The sequence below is a fragment of the Castanea sativa genome, chromosome 5 (genome assembly GCF_040712315.1).
Source record: "Castanea sativa cultivar Marrone di Chiusa Pesio chromosome 5, ASM4071231v1".
Classification (NCBI taxonomy): Eukaryota; Viridiplantae; Streptophyta; class Magnoliopsida; order Fagales; family Fagaceae; genus Castanea; species Castanea sativa.
Window position 1 is genome coordinate 22,988,225 of NC_134017.1, and position 27,250 is coordinate 23,015,474.

The window sequence follows — 27,250 nt, forward strand, 5'->3', positions numbered from 1 at the left end:
TTTAGATGTGTGTTCTATATGTTTGAACCTTGTGTGCCAGTAGGATTGGATTAGGCTGAGCCCATAATATTTTTTTGTTGCACATCACATGATCATGCATTACTCATTCATATGTACCTTCTTTTCATTCCTTTTGGTATATCTGTTGAATGGTGCTTCTCTCTCTCTCTCTCTCTCTCTCTCTCTCTCTCTCTCTCTCTCATAGTCTGCGTATGGCACCCAAGCACAAAACTACTCTGTCCCAGAACCCTCTTCATTTCGAGGCATCCTCTTCTGATCCTACTCATTTTCATGTCTGGTTCCGTGATGAGAAGGCCCGTAAGGACTTCTCGAAGAACTTCTCCAAACGTAGCATTCATTCGGAACGCCATGTTATCCTATTGGACTTCTCCGATCGATACTACTCTTCCGACTGTCATACACAGGCGGGGTTGGGAATTTTTATGTGAGATACCCGTGAGCGGTAACATCAGGATTGCCAAAGAGAACAGAAAAGGACTGTCACAGAGCGATAATGACAACTTCCAGCAATGCAATAGGGATGGCCTTGTTTTCCCCAATCTTAGGCTAGGCTGCTCAAAAAGAACAGGTCCAAAAGGGAGCTAATCCCCAACACGGGTAACCTCAATGCAGGTTCCTGTTATAGAAATTACTTGTGCTAAGAAGATGGCGTAAATGGTTTTGTGTTTCGATTTTGGATCAAAGAGAGTGGGAATGTCAAAGGGAGAGAAAAGTGGCCTATCGATGCATGCCTCTATTTCTGCCATATTTCTTTCTATCTTACATTTTTACTCTCACTTACCACTTAGTTTTCCTATTCTCTTTTGTTAGGTTTCTTTTCTTTTCTTCTCTCCATGTTTTTTCCTCCTCTCTCCATATGTGTCTTTTGTTGCTATTCATGGTCACCTCTCTTCCTTTTATACTACTTGAATTCATGGGATTTCTCTCTTTTGTCCCTAAGGTGTTACCAACCATATTTGATTTCTTGTGGGCATCTCTCTAAGATTGCCCACTAACTTGTTAGTTGCCCAACCACTACCTCTACTCAGAGTGTGCTTGCCACACCTTTCCATTTCTAGACAAAACTCATTGTTTTATTTCCCTCCCCTTCATTGCTTGCCTCCCCCCAAACAGATAAGGGTTAAGAGCTCTCTACACCTACTCTTATGGCATGCATCAAGTGGTCTCTGCCTATAATTACCTCTTAAATGAGAAATGTCATCTTAGCAAAACATTCCCCCAAAAGAAGCCTCGGCAGGAACCCCAAAATAAACTTTTTTTCTCCCCATCACCTAACCACACCCCATGAATCACTTGACCGATGACCCACCTCCCATGTATTGGTCGAGTACAAGTAGATGGTGTCCCAGGCCTTGTGCGTGTACCGCTACCATCTGCGTTTGTCTCCTTTTGCTCCCACGCCATTCCTGTCATTCCTGCATTGTCCTCCTCTGCTACGCGTACTGGGTCATGTTTGTCTTCTGTAGCATGAGGGGTGTGTGGGCTTTTGGGCTTACATAACCTTCTTTCATTCCTCCTTGGACTAGGTATTGTCTAAGTAAAGGTATCTGCTCATATAACCCACTAGACTTCCAGTTTTGCCATTCCTCCTACCTTGGCTATGGACCTTATGGTTGTTAGTCCTACTCTATTGACCCATTGGGCTTGTTACCTCTTTCCTTGGGCTTCCTCGGCCCATTTACATTATCTTTACCTCTTACTCCTCCCACGGGCCTACTGGCTCTCATATTTACCATGTTGGCTTATTGGGCTTACTATCTCTTTCCTTGGACTTCCTCATTTACTTTATCTTTACCTTTTATTCATTTCACGAGTCTGATGGCTATCATTTTCGTCATGTTAACCCATTGGGCTTGCTACCTCTTTCCTTAGGCTTCTTCTACCCATTCACTTTATCTTTACCTCTTATTCCTCCCACGAGCCTGCTAGCTATCATTCTTGCCATGTTGGCCCATTAGGTTTAATAACTTGCTTTTACCATTCATATATCATTTCCCTTCCACTTCCCTTATTGTTGAGCTTCTTCTGCTATTAGGCTATTTGTTAAAAGTAGGCATTAACAAATTTGAAGTTAGACTAAAAGCACATATACATATGGCTTATAAAAAAAAACTACAGAAATAGTTTTTTAATTATTTAAATATAAACAGGGTAGGTATGAGGGAAAATATTCGCATATTTACAATGCAAAGAAGCGCATAAAAATACATTTAAAGTTTGAATACCAAAAACACATATACATACCTTATTAAGAACAAAATCTTATAAATTTTTTTTAAAAAAAAAGTAGTAAAATATAAACAGGATAGGTATGAGAGAAAATATTGGCATATTTACAATGTGAAGATGCGCGTAAAAATACAAATTTACCCCTACATGCGCATATTTACCCCTACACATACGCGCATATATATATTTATTTATTCTCGGCAAATTTTTTTTTTTTTTTCCTCAAAATATTATTTCCCGTTAACTTTGCCCAAATCTTCCTCTCCCGCACTCTCCTTTGAAACCCTAAATTCCACATTGACCGGTTCCGACTATGACTAGGCCCATTGTCTCCGTTTTCTCAGCGTTTCAGGTCACACTTCGATTTTCTCTTTGTTTTATGTTTTTGTTCATGTGATTTTCTTCAATTACACAAGTGTCTTAATTGATTCATTTCTACTTGCTTTACTGTATCAAATTCAATATGCTAATTTTTTGTACTGATTTGTTGTTGTGAGTTAGAAGAGTTATAGATTGTTGAATTACAAACTCATAGCTAAAAACTGTTTTGTTTTGTTACAAGTTTTATCACAACTGATATTCATATAATATATCCCCAGTGAATCAATCAAATTCAGTAATGAACTTTTGATCTTATGGCCACCGAATCAAACCCAAAAAGATATTCAGAAGAGGTTGATCGGATTAGCAATCTACCAGAATGTCTTCTCTACGACATTCTTTCACTCCTCCCAACCAAACAAGCTGTTGCCACATCAGCATTGTCGAAAAGGTGGAAGCTGCTCTGGACTAAGCTCACCGTTCTTGATTTCTCGCACTCCGTAACGCGGAACCAAGGCATTGGTAATAACAATGGCCGCATGACCTTTACCCATTTTGTATGCAATGTTTTGCTTCTCCGCAAGCCGCTTCCCGTGAGGAAATTCCGGCTGGTGCTCGATTCTTTTGATGATTCAATTCATTTCCACGTCTCTTCGTGGATTTGTTATGCATTGGATCACGGCGTTGAAGAAATGGAACTCTTGCTCCTGTTTAGAAAACCATTTGAGTTGCCCCATCGCTTTTTTGGTTGCAAATCGCTGAGGATTGTGACACTATATGGCGATATTGTTCTCAATTGTCCTTCATATGTACATCTTCCGAATCTCAAGGATCTTCGTCTTGGCAGTAAATTATGCTCAAATGAGGGCTCTTTTCATAGCCTCTTAACTGGTATCCCAAACCTCATAACATTTTTCATTGGGAGAGTACGAAGAGATGATATAACGGCTATTAATATCTGTCACCCTAGATTGCTCTTTTTTTGCATCCAAAATAAAGTACCATTTCCTTTTAAAATTGAGATTGATGCGCCTAGTCTTAAGTGTCTTTCTTTCTTTGATGGATCTGTCCAAGATAGTTTAACGACCAACATTGTTAAAGCGACTTTTGATTTTTCTGAACACAAGCAACAAGCTGATGAACATGACAGTTGCGGTCACCTTCTTACAGAGCTCCGTAGCGTTCAAAGTTTGTTAGTACGTCATACCAAGGTACTTTCCTTCATTTTGACTCTTAGCAAATTAGTAATTCTTAGTAGCTTCTTCACTTTCATGCTTTATTTGATAGTTTATGCTAGTTTGTTTTTACTTTATAAAGTTAAACAAACATAATACATTAATAACATTTAAAATATTCAGCTAGCCAGTTTTTCTAGTTTGGTATAACTTTTGGGTAGACAGATTTTTTGCCCCTAGACAAAATAAGGCAATGAAAATATGGTATACCAAATGCACCACAACTCATTTGTCACATTTTGATGGTAGCAGTTTGGGCAATCAGATTTCTAAGTCTTTCTTGCTCTATAATTGCTAAATCTTTCTTTTGCTATTTGCAATAATGTCATTTTAGTTTTCATGTTCCTGTAGGTGCAGTCTCTTAGATTTGGTTTTTCTCTTACCATGCTTAATATTTTGAAGTCACTGCAATTTGATGTAAAATGCTGCAAATGGCATATACTACCAAGGTTGCTTGAAAGTGCTCCTAATCTTGAGAAACTTATTGTTCATAAGGTCAGTTTGGTTTAAAAGATTATTTTAGTTAATCTTCTCATATAGACTTGATTTTTTTATTAACTGGTGAGTCTGTTTTCATCAGGTGGATACTGATGGACCACATGAGTTGTGCTGTTGGACAGAGCCACCACATGTTCCCAAATGTCTAGAATCATGCCTTCGGATAATTTCTTTATTAAAATTTAAAAGCTTGGAACATGACTTGGAATTCGTACAATTTTTTCTGAGGAATGCAGGAGTCTTGGAAAAAATGGGAATTCTTACTGGTTTATTGGATTTGGCAGAAAATACTCGAATTCTCAAGAAATTTTCAGAGTTACCAAGGGGTTCTTCTAAGTGTGAACTTTTTCTTCTCAACGGTATGTTCTCTCTCTCATGAATGTTATCATGACCTGTGTATCTATGTTTTTGTTGATTTGCTGGGATTACTTTGTATCAATGACATTTGTATTGACAACCTGAACTGTAGCTCAATGTATATAGCAAATAACAAATAAATAGTACTTCTGACTGAAGTATGGAACCTTTTTTTTTTTTTTGATAAGTAACGAAAATTTTATTAAAAAATGAAGAACAGCCAACCCGAGTACATTGGGAATGTACTATGGGGGCATAAATCAATAACCAAGATTACAACGATCAAGTAAAACGGGAAGGGAAGAATAAGAAAAATGACAAAAAACCACACTCCAATCGAGGAGAGTGTGTAGGAAAAAAGACTTAATCTCTAGTAAAGAGCGTTCACAGCCCTCGAAGCATCTCTCATTCCTTTCGCGCCAAATACACCATAACAAGCAATGAGGCACAATTCTCCACAACTCAATATTTCTATGTCTTCCAAACTTACCCTGCCAAGACTCAAACAACTCAATAACCTTCTGAGGCATAACCCAATGAACTCCAAATAGGCAAAACACCAACGACCACAACTCACAAGCAATGGGGCAATGAAGAAGAAGATGATCCACCGACTCCCCACAATTCTTACACATATAGCACCAATCCAGAACTAACACACGTCGTTTGCGAAGATTATCTGTTGTTAAGATCTTACCTAAAGAAGCAGCCCATGAAAAGAAAGCTACCCTTGGAGGAACCTTCGATTTCCAAACCAACTTCCAAGGGAAGGGTAAGGTGGTAGGAGGGTAGAAAGAAAGATAGAAACCTCTAACCTCAAAACCTCTACTCCTTGCTGGCTTCCAACACAACCGATCCGGACCCAAACCCCGTACCGTCGAAGAGTAGACCATATCCATAAACCGATCAAAGGATTCTTGCTCCCAATCCTGTGGAGGACGACGAAATTTAGCATCCCAATGAATCCTCCCACCAGACCAACACATAACCTCCGCTACTGAAGAATCCTTTGTTCTACTAATACAATAGAGCTCCGGAAAAGCCTCTTGGAAAGTACGATCACCACACCATACATGCTTCCAAAACTTCACTCGAGTACCATCACCCACATCATACATAAGAAGTTTAGAAAAACGTGTCCAACCACTCCTAATATGTCTCCACAAACTAACACCATAAGCACTGGTCACCTTTTTCGTGCACCAACCACCCCAATCATTCCCATATTTCATTGCAATAACCCTCCTCCATAGAGCATCGTTCTCCATACCATACCTCCATAACCATTTTCCTAACAAGGCAGCATTAAAACTCCTCAAACGTCTAATACCTAACCCTCCAACCTGCAACGGCTTACAAACCTGAGCCCAATTGACCAAGTGTAATTTAGAGTCACCATGAAGACCACCCCACAAAAAATCTCGCTGTAACTTCTCCATACGATTCGCCACCTTCCCAGGAAGAGGCAAAAGGGAAAGGAAGTAAGTAGGTAAGGAGGAAAGAGTACTTTTAATAAGAGTTACCTTACCCCCCTTAGATAGATACAACCTCTTCCACCACCTTTAATCTCCTTTCCATCTTCTCCAAAATAGGATTCCAAATTGCCAACTCTTTAAATTTAGCTCCTAATGGTAGCCCCAAATATCTCAAAGGAAGAGAGGATAGCCTACAACCCAGCATCCCCACCAACACATCCATATTGTAGACCTCCCCTATAGGAACCAACTCAGATTTCCCCAAATTAATCCTTAAACCTGAAACCTCCTCAAATCTAGCTAAGATCGCTCTCAAACAAGCTATATGCGAAGGATCAGCATCACAAAAAATAAGAGTGTCATCAGCAAACAAAAGATGAGACACCATCACCGAGTTGCCAGCTGCATTACCTACAGAGAAGCCTGAGAACTGACCAGAAGAAACAGCCACATCCAACAAACGACTCAACCCCTCCATAACAATGTCAAATAGCAACGGAGACAAGGGGTCCCCTTGCCGAATCCCCCTAGAGCTACCAAAAAAATCAGAAGGACTACCATTGATCAGAATGGAGAATTTAACAGTAGATATGCAACACAATATCCACTTTCTCCATTTCTCTGAAAATCCACAACGCTGAAGCATATACATTAAAAAACCCCAGCTCACATGGTCATAAGCCTTCTCCACATCCAACTTACACAAAACTCCCGGAACACCTGACTTCAATCTACTATCAATACATTCTGAAGCAATCAAAAAAGAGTCCAATATCTGTCTACCTTTCACAAATGCATTCTGAGAAGTCGAAATAAGCCCATGTGCCACCCTTCTGAGACGATTAGCCAACACTTTAGAAATGATCTTATAAATCCCACCAACTAAACTAATAGGCCGAAAATCCTTGATCTCCACAGCATCCACCTTTTTGGGAATAAGAGCAAGGAAAGAAGCATTAAGGCTCTTCTCAAACACAGCCTGAGTATGAAAATTGTGGAACACTGCCATAATTTCAGCCTTCAACAAACACCAGCAAGACTGAAAGAACGCCATAGAAAAGCCATCCGGACCAGGAGCCTTATCACCCTTAAAATCACTAATCACCCCAAACACCTCTTCCTCATCAAAAGGTCTATCTAACCACAATGCATCATCCTCTGAGATACAAGAGAACTCCACATCATCTAGTAAAGGTCTATGAGCCACAGTTTCAGTATATAGCTGCCTATAAAAATGAGAGATACAACCAGCTATAGCCTCCGAATCTGAAGACAATTCACCATCTACCATAAGCCTATCAATGGAATTAACTCTTCTGTGAGAGTTAGCTATACATTGAAAGAATTTGGTATTCCTGTCTCCTTCCCTAATACAAAGGACTCTAGACTTCTGCCTCCAACAGATTTCCTCCATCAAAGTAACTTTTTCTAATTCACCTCGAATTCTCTCCAACTCCAGCCTTTCCTCCACAACTAAAGTTCGACTCTCCTCAATCATCTCTAAATCACGAAGCTCTTGCCACAATTTTCTCACCCGATCTTCAACATTTCCAAAAACCTCCACATTCCATTTCTTCAAATCATTTTTCAAAAGCTTCAATTTATAGGCCAACACAAAACTCGGAGTTCCTCGGACATTATAAGATGCCCACCAGGATCGCACCCTCTCCACGAAACCCTCATCTTTCAGCCACATATTCTCAAATCTAAATGGCCTCCTACCGCTCTGAAAGGAACCACCCTCAAGAACAATCGGGAAGTGATCAGATAACAGCCTAGGCAAGCGTTGCTGAGAAACAGACGGAAACATATCATCCCAATCTGCAGAAAACAAAAACCTGTCCAGCCTAGCCTTCGAAGCAACTTCACGAGTATTAGACCAAGTGAAAGATCCCCCTTGAAGCGGAATATCAATGAGACCTTGCTCAGAAATAAAATTGGAGAACTCCCGCATGACATTAGTAAAAGAGGATGAACCAGAACGCTCAGAAGGAAACCTAACCACGTTAAAATCACCACCCACACACCATGGAACATTCCACCAACTATTCAAACCAAATAATTCTTCCCATAAGAACCTTCTATCTCTCACAGAATTAGGACCATAGACACCAATAAACGCCCAAACAAACTGATCTGACACACTAGTAAATCTACAAGAAACTGAAAATCGCCCCACAGCTTCCTCCTCTTTATTCACAACCCGTGTATCCCACATCAGTAACACCCCTCCAGAAGCTCCGCAAGAGCCTAGATAAGACCAATCGACATGTTGGCCCCTCCACAAACTGTGAATCACATTTCTAGTTATCAACTCCATTTTAGTTTCTTGAAGACAAATAACATCAGGCTTCCATCTCCTTACCAAATTACGAACCCGAAGCCTTTTATCCCTATCATTCAGCCCTCTAACATTCCAAGAAATGATCTTCAAATTCATTGATGAACCACCACAGCCCTCTCCTTACTTATATTCCTCGGTTTCGTTGAACCAACCTCGACATTCAGAGATGTCAATAAATTTTTCAACTCCCGTTGACCTTTCTGCCCCGACTTACCGTGCTTCATGTGATCATCCACTGCCTTAAGCTTTTTATCCTTTTTCTTGGCCTCTATAGCCAGCAGCAACCCCGTAATCTGCTCCTCAAAACCTTCCAAAGAGGTGCCCACTGATTTTCTAAAAGCCTTAATCCGATTTGTTACCCATATTGATAAAGTATTACTATCACCCAACTCCATACACCCAACCCCCCGCTCAGAACTACACTCCAACTCCAAAGGAACTTCTGTGGCCAACGGTACCACCTCTAACGGCTTGCCACTACCCTCCCAAGACATCAAACTCTCATCAAAATCCCCCATCACCTCCTCTGCCTCCTTAACAGTAGACCAAGACTCAACTAACCCACCACAGTCCTCTGCCCAACTAATTATCTGACCGTCAATGATAACAGTGTCATTACCTGTTACAGTCTCAACATCATTGACTGAGCAATCCGACACACTTTCTGGAGATCGATAAAGAGCTAATGGAATCACTACTTGTCGACCATCTCGCAATTGTAGCATCCATTCTTTGGAATTACCCCATGATTTATCCAAGTCACTGACCAATTCCCTAATAGTGGGAAGATGATTAGAAGCCATCTTACCAGAGGCCTCTTGCTCCGTCGCCCTTACCTCCGGACCCACCAACTCATCATCCTCCTCCTTCATCTTCGTCGGAGATGACGACATCTCCACCAACTGATCAATCAAGTCCCCTGAAGACATCCCCTTCCTCACTGCCGGCTCAACCGAAGTACATATCGGAGCTACTGTTGACGAACCCACCTCGCAAACATCCTGCACGACTTCCGACGTCAATATCGGCACTGTAGGAGGCTGGGTAAGGCAGCTCGAGCTCACCGGAACACAAGACCCACTCCCGCCAGCTACTTCCAGCGCCGAAATGGGAGAAGTCGAGCCAATGGTGGCCATCGGAACCTTCGTCGTCCTCCTTGGTGGTAGAGAACCAAGCACCGAGCTCTCTGAGACAGTCGTACCTGCACACAGGCCCGAAATGCTTAACTCTAACTCCTCAGCAAATGGGCCCGTAAGACCTGGGCTTGGTATAATTTCTGACTGTCTGGAGCAAGCCCCTGCCTCAATGCAAGATGCCAACGGATCTTTAAAATAGTTTACGTGTTGAGCTAATTGGAGCTCACCAAGTAAGAAAGTGGAAACAATTATACAAAACAGAAAAAGTACTTAATGTATGAAACATTACACCATGATTACTAAAGATGCCTATCCAGCAAGCAAAGCAAAACTTTGAAGTTGCCTATTTAAGGTTGCACTGTGCCGGGTAGGTACCACAGCTAAATTAGAGGACTCTTGAATCTTTAGGCATTTGACAATGGTGGAACCTGTCCACTTTAATCTGACGGGTGAGGCAATCAAAGGCCAAACAGGCTCTTGGAAAGGAGTGCATGGAATTAAGAAACTGGTGAAGTTGATGGTTGTTGAGGACATTGAATTGGCCAAGATGGAGAAGGTGCTTGTAGATGTTGGTTATGTTCATGCTTGGCAACAACCTGGATTAGGCTCCAAACTTATTTTAAAAGGGCTTGATGCTAGAGAGGAGAGAGAATAAAATCATTGATATTTTTAAATTAAAATTATTTATTTAGTGAGAACTAGGAAAATAAAAACTAATTATAGATGCATTTTGGAATGCTGTTTCTGTTGCAGTCAGTCAACATATATAGTCAGCAACATTCACCAAGTCTAGTCATCAACTCTGTTGTCCTAGTCAGCTTAGTTTAGCAAGTGGTTATTTTATTATTAAGCTGCTAAGAGTTTGTTGTAACATATTTAGTTGGAGTGGATTTCGTTGTTGTATCAGATTAGACCATGCTTATTTACCTGTATAAATAGGATCTCTTTCTCTCCAGATTGTAAGCTGTATCATTTTTTCTAAATAGTGAATAATAGATCAACTCAAAGTCTTCTGTCTCAGCGTTTCTTTTCCCTTTCTCTGTTTCTCCATACTGACAACCAGTCTAATAAGGTTCTAAAAAAAGAATAACTTGAGATCAGGCAAAGAACGCTCACTATCTTCAAAGCACCTACTTCTTTCCTTCCAAATACAGCACATCAAACAATGAGAAACAACGATCCATATATGTCCATTACAATGGCAACCAAACTGACCTTGGTAGCAAGCAAGAAGCTCAACAACAGACTTGGCATAACCCAACTTTCTCTAAATAAACCCAAAACCATAGCCAACAGATCCATAGCAACTAAACAATAAATGAGGAGATGGTCAATAGTTTCACTATTACACTTGCACATATAACACCAATCCAAAATACATAAGGTAGCACATTGAAATGTTGTTTCCTTTGGCCATTTAGATCCTTCTCAATTTGGTGGTGTTGATTTCTTTTTGTTAAACTACATTTTGCAGGTTCTCTGTTTTGGGATAATCTTAAACTGAAATTAGTGATAATATCTTGGCTTTGTGACAACCAACTGGCAAAATGATTTTAACCTTTTGAGCTTTCTTAAGATCTCTTTTGTAATGTTTAGGATCATTTCAAAAATCGATATTAATGAACTCTCTTAGAAGGCTTTATTCCCCATGAATTTTTGGATTTTTGGCCCATTAAGTTTTTTTTTTTCTTATATGCTCACATTTTAGGTGCTGATAGTTGAAACTTGAAAGTTAATAATCTTATTTGGAGTTTACAGGAAAAGGCAGGGTTTGTGATACGCTCCTGCTAAAAGGAACTAAGTAATAATTATTAACCAACTTCACTGGTGTTCTCACTGATAGTTTTTCTTTGTTGCAACAGGTTGAAGAGTGAATAAATGAATCTGCTGTGCTCAACAGCCCCAAAAGCCATTTTGCTTCCCTCTATTTTCCCTTTCATTAAAATGTAGAATTTATGTAGAATTTCCAACAGGTTATTGTGATTTCATGCTTGCTTTATTTTGTGGGGTTGAATTTTGTTATTGGTGGCCTCTTAAAATGAAAATCCTAGGTCTTATTGACATCTTGGAGTAATTTTTTTTTGGGTACACTTCTTTTACATTTTTATGAAGAAATGACGAGGCCTATATTTTCTGTGAATTGAAATGAACTATTTAATATGCCTCTTTGAATCCAATATTACCCACGTAGAAATTGGTTGAACCTTGAACCAAGTAATTTAAAGAAGAGGAACTTGATTAGGCCAAGGACTTTAAATCAGTTACTCAACACACCAAATCATGATTCCCAGCAATTTTTTGTTAAACTAATAATGAGTGCATATATATATATATATATATATATATATATATATATATATATATAACCAATACATTAACATCTACCTCTCAAAGAGGGAGGGGAAAGTTTGGAGGAAGAGAAGAAGAGTTTTTATTTTTATTTTTTATAAATAGGAAGATGAAAATTTTAAACATTTAATTTTAACAATTACTTGAAATTAGAAAGAAGAAAATGAAAAGTTGAAATCAATTTGGGTAGTTGGATATAATCAAACATTTGCATCTAATGAATAGTAATGTTTGTAATGAATAGTCAAACATGTGCGTTTGTCCGCTAAAAAGATAATGAGTTATTCAATTTTAACAATTATTTGAAATTAGGAAGAAGAAAATGAAATGTGAAATCAATTTGGATGGCTAAATAGTCATATATTTACATTTAAAACAAATGAACAGGAATATGTTGAATAGAAATGAAGTGCATTAAAAGGTTTGTCCATGAACTATATTCTATTATTTTATATTAAATCAAATAGAAAAATCATAAAGGAAGTTTTTTTAAAGTACAATGTGGTTGATGAGGTGGCTTAACACATGTATAGCAACATTAAATTCTAAGTCTCATTTTTTAGATGTTTATATATAGACTAACTTGTAACCACATCCATATGCATGAATGCAAATATATTTAAAAAATATATATTATAATTCTTACATATATAATTTGAATATTATTGATAGTCATTCTTATATTTTTTTTAACTCTTTAAAAAGTCTTGAAATGATATTATTAGGTGGAAAATATAAATTGTCCATTTAAAATATATATATATATATATATATATTTTTTTTTTCATTAATTCTAGACTCTTTGGTTTTTGTATGTAATAACTCACTTGGATGAATATTTATGATGTGATTCCACATTTGACTTCAAAATTAGTTAATAAAGCTCTCTCTGAAAATAAATAATTTAAAACACATGGCGCAAAATTGGATTTCAATTGTAAAATCTAATTGTATTTTCTCTAAATTTTGCAGAAATATATATATATATATATATATATATATATATACACACACATTGATTGGATTTGATTTAATATGATAGTTGTTGAGGTTTAGTAATGCTCTTTGAAGGCCTTGCATACTTGTAATTAAGGTGAAAATCTTTTAAGTGTGCATGTTAGGAATATATTGTCATTGAGTTGTAATTACACGATTGTGATATATTGGTTGAAACAGTTAGTTAGTTACTGTGGTAGTTATGGTGGATTAATGTTGTTACATTGGTTAATAAACGGCTGAGTGAGCAAGTGGTAGTTAGTGACCATGGGTTAGTTGGAATGGACCATGGGTTAGTTAGAAGGGTCCACGGGTATAAGGGCAAAGGCTTGTAACAGAAGGAGGATTGTGTGAATAACATTCATTTTTGTCTCTCTTCTCTATCTCTATCTCTGTGCTCTTCCATGGAGGCCAGGTCACCTTGAAGTGACCCATATCTTTCTCTGCTTAATCCTTTAGAAAAAACCTTAACAATGCAACTATTGTTGCATGCTTAACCCTCTTGGTTGTGTTTGCGCGTGACAAAGTCAAATGGTCAATTTGAAATGATCCAAGTCAATTGTTTCCGGCTTCCAGGATTTTTGGTCAAGGCTTATAACCTGCCTCTTGCAAGAGAGCTTCTTCTGGCATATTTGCACTTAAAATTGAATTGATCCCTTCCTCTACCACAAGATCTCACCAAAAAATCAAAGAATGTTAGTTATGGCAAACAAAATACGAAAGCTTATCCTTTGTCTTTTATGTTTGCTATTCTACTTAGGGCCATCCAGTTCCCTGCAACATGATACATTAGTGCAAGGACAAGAACTCAAATTTCTGATAGAATCATATTCAGCTAGTGGAAAATTTAAAATTGGATTCGTCAAATGATGTTGAATTTCTAGCAGAAGTATATTCAGTTAGTGCAAGGATATCACTTCCAAAACTTATAATTCACATGAATATCATTATCAAAGTTTAGATTAAAAGAAACTCAAGCAAAAGTATAAAACCCACTAAAAATATTTGAAATTTTTACCTCAAATAATAGAGAAGAGTGAGCTTTAACTTTTTCCTTTGAATAAAAAAACCATCTAGCTAAATTAGAGATAGTACTCACAGTTTTTGTGTGAAAAAAATATGGATTGAATGTAGTAAATGATATCAAATTTATACAAAATAAGATGGGAAAAGGAAAAGTCAAAATATAAGAAAGTGGAAATGATGGAGGAAGTTTAATGCTAAAGTGAAGAGTAGTAGGGAGATAAAGAGGCAAAAGGGAGGGGAAAGGTTAGAGGAAGAGAATAAGAGTTTTTTTTTTTTTTTTTTTTGAATAGGAAGATGAAAAGTTTAAATATTAAATTTTAACAATTACTTGAAATTAGAAAAAAGAAAACGAAAAGTTGAAATCAATTTGGGTAGTTGAATATAATCAAAGATTTGCATCTAATGAATAATAACGTTTGTAATGAATAGTCAAACATGTGCATGTATCCACTAAAAAGATATTGAATTATTCAATTTTAACAATTACTTGAAATTAGAAAGAAGAAAATGAAAAGCTGAAATTAATTTGGATGGCGGAATAGTCAAATATTTGCATTTAAAACAAATGAATAGTAATATATTGAATAGTAATGGAGTGCATCAATAGGTTTGTCCATGAACTATATTTAATTATTTTATATAAAATAAAATAAAAAAATCATAAAGAAATTTTTTTTAAGTATGACGTGGCTGATGAGGTGGCTCAACACAAGTATATCTATAGTAAATTCTAAGTCTCATTTTTTTAGATATTTATATATAGACTAGCTTGTAACCACATTCATATACATGGATGCATAGATATATTTAAAATATATATATTAAGATGCATAGTATAATTCTTATATATATATATATATATATATATATGATTTGAATATTATTGATAGTCATTCTTTTTTTTTTTTAACTCTTTAAAAAGTCTTGAAATGATATTATTAGGTGGAAAATTTAAATTGTCCTTTTTTAATGTTCATTAATTCTAGAGTCTTCGGTTTTTGTACGTAATAAATCACTTTGATGAATATTTTTGATGTGGTTCCACATTTAACTCCAAAATTAATTTATAAAACTCTCTCTGAAAATGAATAATTAAAGACACATGGCGCGAAATTGATTTTTTATTGTAAAATCTAATTAGATTTTCTCTCAGTTTTGCTTATATATATATATTGGCTTGTAACCCCATGCATATGCATGTATACACTTAAAGATATATAATAAGATGCATAATATAATTCTTATATATATAATTTAAATACTATTGATAGTCTTTTTTATATTTTGTTAACTCTTTTATAAAATTTGTAAGGATATTATTAGGTATAAAATGTAAATTGTCCATTTTTTTTTAATTATTGTGAATCACTTCTTTTTTTTTTACGATTCATTTATTCTAGACTCTTTGATTTTTTTTTACTTAATAACTCACTTGGATGAATATTTATGATGCGGTCTCACATTTGATTCTAAAATTAAGAAATAAAACTCTTTAAAAATAAATAATTCATGACACACGGCGCAAAATTGGAACTCTAATTTGGAATTTTAATTTAAGTTTATCTCAACTTCACCTATTATATATATATATATATATATATATATATATATATATATATATATATATATAGATATATAAATTACATATACAATATCAATTAATAATTATTGTCTATGAAATTCTACTAAATACAACACAAAATAAAACAATAAACTGGTCAAATAGTATCTCCTAAATTGAAAAGGTATGTGTGTATGGAATCATTTAGCATAATTACAGTTTGTTACGTTCAATATCTTCATATACAAAATATCTAAATAAAAACGGTATAAAAAATATGCTCATTAGTTCAGCAAAAAAAAAAAAAGCAAAAAGCAAAAATTTAAACAATTTAATTTGTATGGAAAACTAACAAAAGCAAAATTCAATTTTGATTCTAATTGACTTTTCTCTAAACTTTAATATATATATATATATATATATATATATATATATATATATATATATATATATATATATTTCGTAGTCATGGTATATTACATAAATGACTTATAAATTTGAATTGTTTTTAATTATATGATTAGGTTTTTTTATAATTTATTTATATTGGACTCTTCGTTTTCTACAATAAATTAACTCATTTAGCACAAAAATTTTAAAAAAATTAGATTAGATGGGTCATGTGGCACAAATTAAACTCTAATTGAAATCCAATTTTTACATTGAATTAACTCACTTGGCACAAAAATTTAAAATTTAGATTAGATGAAACACATGGCCCAAAATTAGATTCTAATTGAATTCCAATTTGAAATCTATTTGAATTTTCTCTCAGCTTTACCTATTATATATATATATATATATATATATATATATATTGATTGGATTTGATTTGATTTAATATGACAATTGTTGAGGTTTATTAATACTCTTTGAAGGCCTTGCATACTTGTAATTAAGATGAAAATCTTTTAAGTGTATGACTATTGTTGCGTGCTTAAACCTGTTGAATGGTCAATGGTCAATGGTCAAAGTCAAATCAAATCCAATCAATATATATATATATATATATATATATATATATATATATATATATATATATATATTTATTGGATTTGATTTGATTTAATATGACAATTGTTGAGGTTTATTAATACTCTTTGAAGGCCTTGCATACTTGTAATTAAGGTGAAAATCTTTTAAGTGTATGACTATTGTTGCGTGCTTAACCCTGTTGAATGGTCAATGGTCAAAGTCAAATGGTCAATTTGGAATGGTCCAAGTAAATTGTTTCCGGCTTCCTGGATTTTTCGTCTAGGCTTATCCCTACCTCTTGCAAGAGAGCTTCTTCTGCTATATTTGCACTTAAATATGAACTGATCTCTTCCTCTACCACAAGATCTCACCAAAAAATCAAAGACTGTTAGTTATGGCAAACAAAATACGAAAGCTTATCCTCGGTCTTTTATGTTTGCTATTCTTCTTAGGGCCTTCCAGTTCCCTGCAGCATGATACATTAGTGCAAGGAAACGAACTCGAATATTTGGCAGAATTATATTCAGCTAGTGGAAAATATAAAATCGGATTCATCAACCTCATCTTGGGTGGTCCCAGCTACATAGGAATATGGTACAACGACAACCGTTTCCGTGAAAACAATACTCTGTGGGTTGCCAATCGTGACAAGCCATCCCTAAATGCTAGAAGTCTCGCCATTGATGATAACGGGGAATTGAAAATTATAAACAATGGAGATCTTCCTTTTGTACTGTACTCCGGACATGAAGCTAGTAATGTAAGTGCTGTTCTACTTGATACCGGCAATTTTGTACTGAGTGAAATCAGTTCAGGGCGACAATTGTGGCAAAGTTTTGATTACCCTAGTCACGTACTTCTGCCAGGAATGAAACTTGGAGTAGACCGAAAAACGGGGCAGAGATGGTTTCTAACATCATGGAGAAGCCAGGAGGTACCCGACTCAGGAAACTTTACCTTTGGCCTCCATCCTAATCGTACAGATAAATTGGTCATCTTGTTGCACGGGGTCATCTACTGGACAAGTGGGTATGTCAACTCATCTTCATTTCGCCTAACAAATTCCAACTATAGTTTTGACTACACATCGAATGAGAATGAAACATACTTCAGCTACTCTGTTGTGGACATATATTCCCCACAGTTATCGATAAATTACTTGGGAGTACTTTCTGATCATGAAGGCGTTATAGTTAATTGTACTTCTACTTCCTCTTATTTAAATGAAGGATGTGTGGCCAAAGAAAATCTTCAATGCAGGAGCCTTAAGGAGACATTTTCTCGAGTTTTCGGTTCATGGCATGATGATGGATTTAAGTTTAATGAAAGTGACAACCTGACCCTTATGGATTGTAAGGCCAAGTGCTTGAACAATTGTTCTTGTGTTGCCTATGCATCTACAAATGAAGAGAATCAAACTGGCTGTGAGATTTGGAGCACAGGGCCTAGAATTGCTTCGACAGATGCTAGTAAGCGACGGACAATATACTTCCTTGGTAAGTCTAATTAATTCATGCTCGAGACTAATCAAATAAATGTGCATATTATTGATGTATTAAATGTAGATATAACATATATACTATTAACTTAATTTTTGAAAATTGAAGGAAAAAATTGATATAATTAATATTTGAAGAACCTAGCTTTTGAATCTAACGCCTCAATTCTCATGTCAACAATATTATCCACTATGAAGTCCATACCCATCACAGCTTTGTTTCTCCCTAGTAAAGAGCAAGAAAAAAAATGTGTTGTTAATATTTTGGATATTCAACCCAAATAAGGCATTCTCTTTTACCACACCCAAACCATGTGAGATTTCATGGATAGCCCTCACCTCATCATACCAATGACCCTTGCTTTGTGCATGGAAGAAACAAAGCCGCAAGGGGTATGGACTCCAAAGTGAACAATATTGTTGATATAGATCTAAGGACTAAAGGAAAACTTTCAGAATGTATAGAATCAAAATTTTGTACAACTACAAAGAGGCTCAATCTCAAATGATTTGAAGCCTCTAGGGGTCAAAGAGAAACAATGAATTTTGTGAGTCTTATCTTGATTTCTAAAGCACAAGCAATCATGCAACTTAAATCATAGTAAATCACAAGAAAAAGAAAACTATTGGTAGTATTATTGAAAATATGTTTGTCCTCGTAGCGAAAAACGTAGTAAACAGGCAGGCGAACAGGTGGTGGATATGGCTAATCATGGCAGTAGGGGCAATTATTATCTCGTTGTTGTGCTTCTTAGGCAACACAAAATGGAAAAAATGCAGAGTGGAAGGTAATTGATGCCCCTACTATAGATTTTTAGATATATTACTAACGATCAAGTAGAAAGAAAAAAAAATCAACTAATATTTTATATATGTTAATTAGGGGAGAGAAAAAAGAAACAAAAATTGCTCATGCAAGAAATTGGAGGTAATGCAATACCTTCCACAGTACATGAAAAAGTGAAGAAACAAAATAAAGATGGACAAGCTAGCCATGAGTTGCAAATCTTCAGCTTTGAAAGCATTTCTGTAGCTACAAATAATTTCTCAATTGAAAATAAATTAGGAGAGGGTGGCTTTGGACCAGTTTATAAGGTTAATTCTTCTCTCTCTCTCTCTCTCTCTCTCTCTCTCTCTCTCTCTCTCTCTCTCTCTCTCTCTCTCTCTCATAGCCTAGCTAATCCATTCTGTCTGGTCAATAAATTAACACTTGAGGTGAGCCCAATTGCTAGGAAGAATCTTGGAGAGGGTTTGGATAGCACGTTTGCGTCTGTGTCTGCGTCCAGCTTTCCGCGTTTTTTTTTTTTTTAAAGACCAGCTCTTAGTGCACTGTTCATGGGACATGAACAGTGCACTAAGGCATATGAACAGTAAAACAAGAGTAAACAGTAATTTTTTACACATTTAAAAATTATTTTGCTACAGTGTTTTCAGTTTTCAGTTTTCAGCAATAAGTTCTATCCAAACGGACCCTTGATACAAAATTAAATAATGTAACTAGAGATTGAATTAAGATGATATGAGTATGACTAATACAATATACTTTCAGGGTAAATTATCTGATGGACCAGAAATAGCAATAAAAAGACTTTCAAGAAGTTCTGGGCAGGGATTAGTAGAGTTCAAGAATGAAGTGATTCTTATTGCCAAGCTCCAACACACTAATCTTGTCAGGCTTTTAGGGTTTTGCATTCAAGGAGAAGAAAAACTACTAATCTATGAGTACATGCCCAACAAAAGCTTAGATTTCTTCCTCTTTGGTAGGACGTGGTTAATGATTAGGAAAGTTTACTTATGTGAAGATTTTTTTCTTTCTTTTATATAAAGTCAAAACAACACTTAATCATTTGCTTGCTATCAGATTCTACTAAAAAGCATTTATTAAGTTGGAGGACACGCTTCAACATAATTGAAGGCATTGCTCAAGGACTTGTTTATCTTCACAAATATTCAAGACTAAGAGTAATTCACCGGGATTTAAAAGCAAGCAACATTTTGCTTGATGAGGAGATGAATCTAAAAATATCTGATTTTGGCATAGCAAAAATATTTGGGTTGAAAGGATTAGAAGAAAACACAAACAGGATTGTTGGAACATAGTAAGTATGCATTTCATTTCAAGCAAGCATAATTTAATTATATTTTTCTATATGCACATGCATATATTTGCTTGTTTATGTTAAAGTTCATTGGTCACTTTTTACTTTAGTGGTTATATGTCCCCGGAGTATGCAATGAATGGTGTTGTTTCGATAAAAACCGATGTATTCAGTTTTGGGGTTCTACTATTAGAAATCATGAGTGGCAAGAAAAACAATAGTCACTATCACTTTGAGGATCCACTCAACCTCATAGGATATGTAAGTTTCTCAGTTAACCCTTCTTAACCAATACATGGACTTTTGAACTTAATGGTTAACATTGTATGAACAATTGGACTTGTATTAGGCATGGCAGTTATGGAATGAAGGTAAAAGTTTGGAGCTAATAGACCCAACAATACTAGAGGAATCACGCCCTCCATTTGAAGCATTGAGATGCATTCACATTGGTCTCTTATGCGTACAAGATCAGGCAAAGGATAGACCCACCATGCCAGATGTTGTTTCTATGCTTTCAAATGAAACTCTTAAACTATCTTCTCCAAAACAACCTGCATTTTTTACCAACACAAATGCAGAAGACTTGGGGGTTTCAGAAATTAAGCCAAAAAGCTGTTCCATAAATAGTGTCACAACATCTGTGATGGAAGCCAGATAAATACTAAAATGCAATAGTTATGTATGAATGTTTGGTATGTACATGCCCATGTTTTTTGAGGGCAAACGGCAGAATGTACATGCCCATGTTAATAGGGCTATTCCTACATGTAACTAGACAAACCTGTATCCATAAATGAAACCTAGATTCATTTATCTTTCGTCTTGTTGTAGCAATTAAAAGAATTATCGATGCTTGTGTCATGTGTGAGTCAACTAATTTAATGTTTGTCGTAAGTGTCCTAGCTCAATTGTTATTGGTAAAGCTAACCATCCGGGTGATTCAAGGATTCACTGACCTCGATGTTTACCAACCACATATAATATAATACTTGCAGTAATGAATATGTCTACTCTCCCACTTCTTTGGTTTCTGGTTCTGATGATGTCGTTTCTTCCTATGCAATGAGTCTTTTGCTTCATTGTGATATACCTTTGTCCATCGTGATAAGAAGGTAATTTGAGAGATGCTGTAAGGTTTTTGCTGTATTTTTGGTTTTATCTAAATCATTGATGACATTCTATATTTATTTGATATATATTTTTGAGCGATGTAGTGGGTTTTGCTTGCAAGGGTTTTGTCCATCATGATCAAATTGCTGTGATAAGCTTATTTTATGCTGCACTCTATTTAGTTTGGTGATTTGATTGTGTCATAATTGAATTTGCATGTAATTTGAACTAATTAATCAACTTGGTTAATTGGTTAATTAACTCAGAACAATATATAACCCAACAGGTGTCTAGTTAGCTTTATGTTTTTTTTTTTTTTTTGAGAATGTAGTTAGCTTTATGTGATAAAGCTGCTTTCTTGAAGCACATACGATGAATCTATTCGCGAAAGGTGGTTATTTGTTGGTGGCACGGGTGAAGAACAATTTACTGAGGGATAGGAGTTTTCGGACAGCAAAAATTTCTCAAGAATGAACAAGCCACTGTAGGAAGTGAAGGAAAAATTGTGGTTTTGTATCTCATACAAAACACATAGCGGAAGCAACAAACAAGAATCTATTTCATTCATAATTGATAATGTGCACAATATAAATTTCAGAATTTAATAACAAGATAGCATACCTTGGTATGGAGAAATTCAAAACAAAGATTAGAAGCACTTGGATGTGTGGTCTCTCAATCAGTTTTCAAGGGAGAATGAAAGTGTGTCTCACACTCTCTCACACACCGTTTCTTTTCTTTTCTAATCTCTTAAAAAAAATTATGTATGTTTCTCCATTTATAACTAACTGATTATCTAATTGGGCTGACCTATTGGGCCTTTCCAATTGGGCTTTAGTGTGTGGCTTGGAGTGGGACCAAAAATGGACCAATAAGACACTAGCTCCAATGGGCCTTGGGCTTTTCCGTCAACTCTTGACAAGTCCAAGGTTACCATTAATTATATTTAATACCACTATATAAATATAATTGCACTCTAGGCCTTATTAATAAATTATATCTCAAGACTTTATTATACACGTAACCCCTTCATAAAATATTCGTAGTAACACAAAGTCATAAATGTAGACTGCCACTTTGTAAATTACTACATCTTATCCTTGAGTACCCAGTTTAATCCTTTAAAGTTATTCATTATATATTTATGAAATCAAATTTCATAAATATATACTTTAGTAATTTCTTACTAAAGTGGTTAGGCCTAACTCTCTGAATAACTGAACTCATTAAACTTATCTCAAGAGAATATTTTATATCTCCATCAAGAAACTATGAATTCCATCTTGAGAATATATGTTCTATCAACACTAAATGTGGTTGCCCAACATACTGAAGTTTTGACCATCACTTCAGATCTCACTCCTGATATATCAAAGCAACCTACACTCCATGATCAGGTCCATTATTCTTTCAGGATTAAGAGTTCATGCAAATAGAAGTCGTGAGATTTATTATTCATTTGACAGTCATTAGGAGAATAATAAATCTCACAGCGGTCCTGTTCAATATGTTTTAACTCTTAAAACATATCAACATATCAACTAGAAGTCTCCACTTCCATGATCAAGAAAAATCATCGTAGTTGACACGTTATAGTCTTCGCAGATGAAATGCCCAATTTCATCACCGACTACGAACTATAAATTCTGAGTTTACAAAGAACTTGTGATTTACATCTTCTGTGACTTTTCACATAAATCACATACAATGCATCTCATGGACTATATGATAATGTCTCATATTCATGTTACCATTATTTTATATAATAATAAAATAATTTTATCAATCACAATATTAAGTCATACATCATGTCATACATAATGTCATACATAATATCATACATAGCATCATACAATAGGATTTAAGGGCACAAATCCTAACAATCTCCCACTTGCCCTAAAGACTATTGTGCACTAATCTAACTCCCATTCCCTCTAAATGTGATTCGAAAGTCCTTTGAGGCAAGGCTTTGGTAAAGGGATCTGCTAGATTATTTGCACTTTCAATCTTTGCTACCACAACATCTCCACGAGCAACAATATCTCGAATGATGTGGTACTTCCTCTCAATGTGCTTTCCTTTCTTGTGATTCCTTGGATCTTTAGATTGTGCAACCGCTCCACTATTGTCACAAAACAATATGATGGGAACTTGCTCCATTCTCATAACACCAAGATCAAAAAGGAATTTCTTGAGCCAAACAACCTCCTTTGCTGCTTCACAAGCAGCAACGTACTTGGCTTCCATGGTGGAGTCTGCAATATAAGATTGCTTAACACTCCTCCAACTTATGGCTCCACCTCCCAAGGGGAAAACACATCCTGAAGTGGATTTTCTGAAATCTAGATCTGACTGAAAGTCTGAATCTGAATAACCAATGGGAATCAAATCCTTACTATGGTAAACAAGCATATAATCTCTCGTTCTCCTAAGATACTTGAGAATATGCTTTACAGCTTGCCAATGTTTTGGTCCTGGATTTGATTGATATCGGCTGACCATGCCAACTGAATAACAAATATCTGGTCTAGTACAAAGCATGGCATACATGAGACTTCCCACTGCAGAAGCATAAGGAACTTGTCTCATCATATTTTCTTCCTCTTGAGTCTTAGGTCTTTGGTCATCAGACAGAGGAACTCCATGTCTAAAAGGAAGCAATCCTTTCTTGGAGTTTTGCATGCTAAACCGTTCTAGGACCTTATCTATATATCCAGCTTGTAATAAGCCAAACATCTTATTCTTGTGATCTCGCCAAAGCTTGATCCCTAGAATAAAGTTAGCCTCACCCAAGTCCTTCATATCAAATTGGCTTGACAACCAAACTTTGACCGATGACATTACCCCTACATCATTTCCAATGAGTAGAATATCATCAACATAAAGCACTAGGAACATTACTACTTTGTCTCGATGTCTTTTGTACACACATGGTTCATCAAGATTTTGTTTAAAACCAAATGACTTGATTGCTTGATCAAATCTAATGTTCCATGACCTAGATGCTTGTTTAAGTCCATAAATGGACCTATTCAACTTGCATACCATATGCTCTTGGTTCTTTGCTATGAAACCTTCTAGTTGCAACATGTATATTTCTTCTTCAAGATTGCCATTAAGAAATACAGTCTTGACATCTATTTACAAAATCTCATAATCATAATGAGCAGCAATGGATAAGAGAATTCTGATAGATTTAAGCATGGCTACTGGCGAAAAAGTTTTATCATAATCAATACCTTCTTTTTTTGTATACCCTTTCGCCACTAGTCTTGCTTTAAAGGTTTCAACCTTTCCATCTATCCCTCTCTTCCTCTTGTAGACCCATTTGCAACCAACAGGTTTAATGCCGTTAGGCGCCTTTACAAGATCTCATACATGATTGGAATTCATAGAATCCAATTCAGATTTCATAGCTTGGACCCAATGATGTGCATCTATATCATTCATTGCTTCATCATAAGTGTAAGGATCCGATTCAGCCTCTTCTGAGATAGCCTCATAAGTTTCTCCCAAACCTATGAATCTTATAGGAGGCCGAACAATTCTTCCACTACGACGAGGCACTTGTATACTAGACATCTCATGAGTAGTATCTTGTGGTGTATCTAATACAGTCACATCATCCCTAGTTTCATCCATTGGTTGTTCAACTACAGGTTCATTCATTTCAGCCAAGATAACTCTACTTCTAGGAGTGAAATTATTCACATAGCCATTTTCCAAGAATTTGGCATTTGTGCTAACAAACACTTTATTATCCTTATGACTATAGAATAAACCTCCAACTGTTCCTTTTGGATACCCTACAAAAAATACTACTTTTGTTTTAGACTGTAACTTGTCAGACTTTCCTTTCAACACATGTGCTGGACAACCCCAAATGTGGAGATGTCTCATACTAGGCTTACGCCCATTCCACAGCTCTACAGGTGTTTTAGGAATAGACTTCGAAGGTACTAAATACAGAAGATACATTGCAGTATTTAAGGCATATCCCCAAAAAGAAATTGGTAGAGTCGAATAACTCAACATGGACCTAACCATATCTAAAAGAGTCCTATTCCTTCTTTCTACTACACCATTTTGTTGTGGAGTTCCAGGTGCAGTCAACTGGGATATAATCCCATTTTCAGTCAAGTAATCCTTGAAGTCACCAAAAAGGTATTCGCCACCTCGATCAAATTGAATGGCTTTTATGTATTTACCCAATTGATTCTCAACTTCAGCCCTAAACTCTTTGAACTTTTCAAAGGTTTCAGACTTCCATTTCATTAGGTACACATAACCAAATCTAGAGTAATCATCAGTGAAAGTAATGAAATACTCATAGCCACCTCTTGCTTGGATTGACATAGAACCACATACATCTGAATGTACTAGTTCTAGCAAATCTTGGGCTCTTCTACCCTTTGCATTAAAAAGTCGTTTGGTCATCTTACCTTCCAAACAAGATTCGCAAACTGGAAAACCATCAAAGTCCATGGGCTGTAAAAGTCCATCTTTGATTAGTCTTTGAATCCTACTTGAAGTAATATGACCTAAACGCAAGTGCCATAGATATGCATCACTAGTAGAAGGAAACTTTCTTTTTAATGATTTCACATGAGAGTTACTATCTAATTCAGAATTGTATAATTCATGCTTATCAGGAGTTAAAATATAAAGACCATCCACAATATTGCCAGAACAGATAAACACTTGATCCTTCTTTATTACAACATTGTCTTTCAGGATAACACAATATCCATGTTTACCTAAGTAAGTTGCAGAAATTAAATTCCTACGAACATTAGGTACATACAAACAGTCTTCTAATATTAAAACTTTAGACTTAAAACACAAATTAAACACTCCAACAGCTTCAACCGGAATCTTGCTCCCATCAGCCAAAGTAAGAAATAGTTCTCCCTCATTCAACTTTCTGGTCTCCTAGAACCCCTGCAAAGAATTGCAGATATGATTAGTACAACCTGAATCCACACACTAGGAATCTGTTGGATTCTGTACCAAACATATTTCAAGAAGAAATGAACTTTTCATACCTTTATTCTTGGCAGCCTTGTATGTTGGACAATTCCTCTTCCAATGTCCTTTCTCACCACAATAGAAACACTTTCCTTTGGTTTTCTTTCCTTTGTTGGCAATCCCTAAGGCAATTTGTTTACCATCTTTCTTAGTGAAGTCCTTCTTCTTCTTCTTCTTCTTACCCTTGCCTTTCGACTTAGGTTGAGAAGTAAAAGCTTCACCTACATTGGCTTCAACACTAGAAGTACCAAGGATGCCTTCCGCCGCCACTAACTCATTCATTAATTCAGACAAAGAATAAATCTTTTTGTTCATATTATAATTGAGTCTGAATTCCTTGAATGATTCTGGTAGTGACTGGAGTATCATATCCACTTGGGATTCTCCATCAATGTCGGCACCTAAAACTTCTAATGTGTTCAGATTAGCAATCATCCTAAGACAATGCTCCCTCACTGAACTCCCTGCAGCCATTTTGGTATTGTAAATTTGCCTCATGGTTTCTTGCCTTGCAGAACGGCCTTGCTCACCAAACATCTCCTTCAGACTATGCATTATGTCCGAAGCAAGTTCTACATCCTGCATTTGATGTTGTAGAACATTTGAGATAGATGCTAGGATGTAGCACTTAGCCATCTCATTAGATTTTTGCCAACGATCATATTGTTGTTTTTCCTCAAGAGGAGCATCTAATGAAGGAAAGTTAGGACATGATTAAGTAAGCACATATTTGTGCTCTTTAGCAGTAAGAATAATGTCCAAATTTCTTTTCCAATCAACATAGTTGGATCCAGTCAGTTTATTTTGATTAAGAATAGAAACAAGTGGGCTAAAAGATGCCATGATAAAATCTGAAAATAATAAACATGAATATAATAAGTAAACTAGACATTATCAATTTAGCATATAAGCATATAATATGGAACCTGAATAAAACCATAAAATAACATATGCAACGACAACCCAATCTCATATTCAATATCCCTCAG

General features: G+C 35.8%; 2 protein-coding genes across 3 annotated transcripts; both read left to right on the forward strand.

Annotated features, from left to right (window-relative positions):
- Positions 1 to 2,474: 2,474 nt before the first annotated feature.
- On the forward strand, positions 2,475 to 11,756 carry LOC142634032 (FBD-associated F-box protein At4g10400-like). 2 transcript variants are annotated; one of them, XM_075808298.1, is made up of 5 exons: positions 2,475 to 2,602; positions 2,850 to 3,782; positions 4,158 to 4,301; positions 4,387 to 4,663; positions 11,479 to 11,756. In XM_075808298.1, exons 2-5 carry the CDS (start codon positions 2,886 to 2,888, stop codon positions 11,481 to 11,483), a joined length of 1,323 nt encoding a protein of 440 aa, XP_075664413.1. In that variant the 5' UTR covers positions 2,475 to 2,602; positions 2,850 to 2,885; the 3' UTR covers positions 11,484 to 11,756. The 2 variants fall into 2 exon arrangements, with proteins under 2 accessions (XP_075664413.1, XP_075664415.1); XM_075808300.1 differs by having other exon boundaries at positions 4,209 to 4,301.
- Positions 11,757 to 16,917: 5,161 nt separating this feature from the next.
- Positions 16,918 to 20,934, forward strand: LOC142637217 (G-type lectin S-receptor-like serine/threonine-protein kinase At1g67520). Its single transcript, XM_075811499.1, has 7 exons — positions 16,918 to 17,779; positions 18,696 to 18,809; positions 18,905 to 19,116; positions 19,571 to 19,781; positions 19,883 to 20,120; positions 20,231 to 20,381; positions 20,470 to 20,934. The coding sequence occupies exons 1-7, from the start codon at positions 16,918 to 16,920 to the stop codon at positions 20,779 to 20,781; spliced, it is 2,100 nt and encodes a 699-aa protein (XP_075667614.1). The 3' UTR covers positions 20,782 to 20,934.
- Positions 20,935 to 27,250: the final 6,316 nt, after the last annotated feature.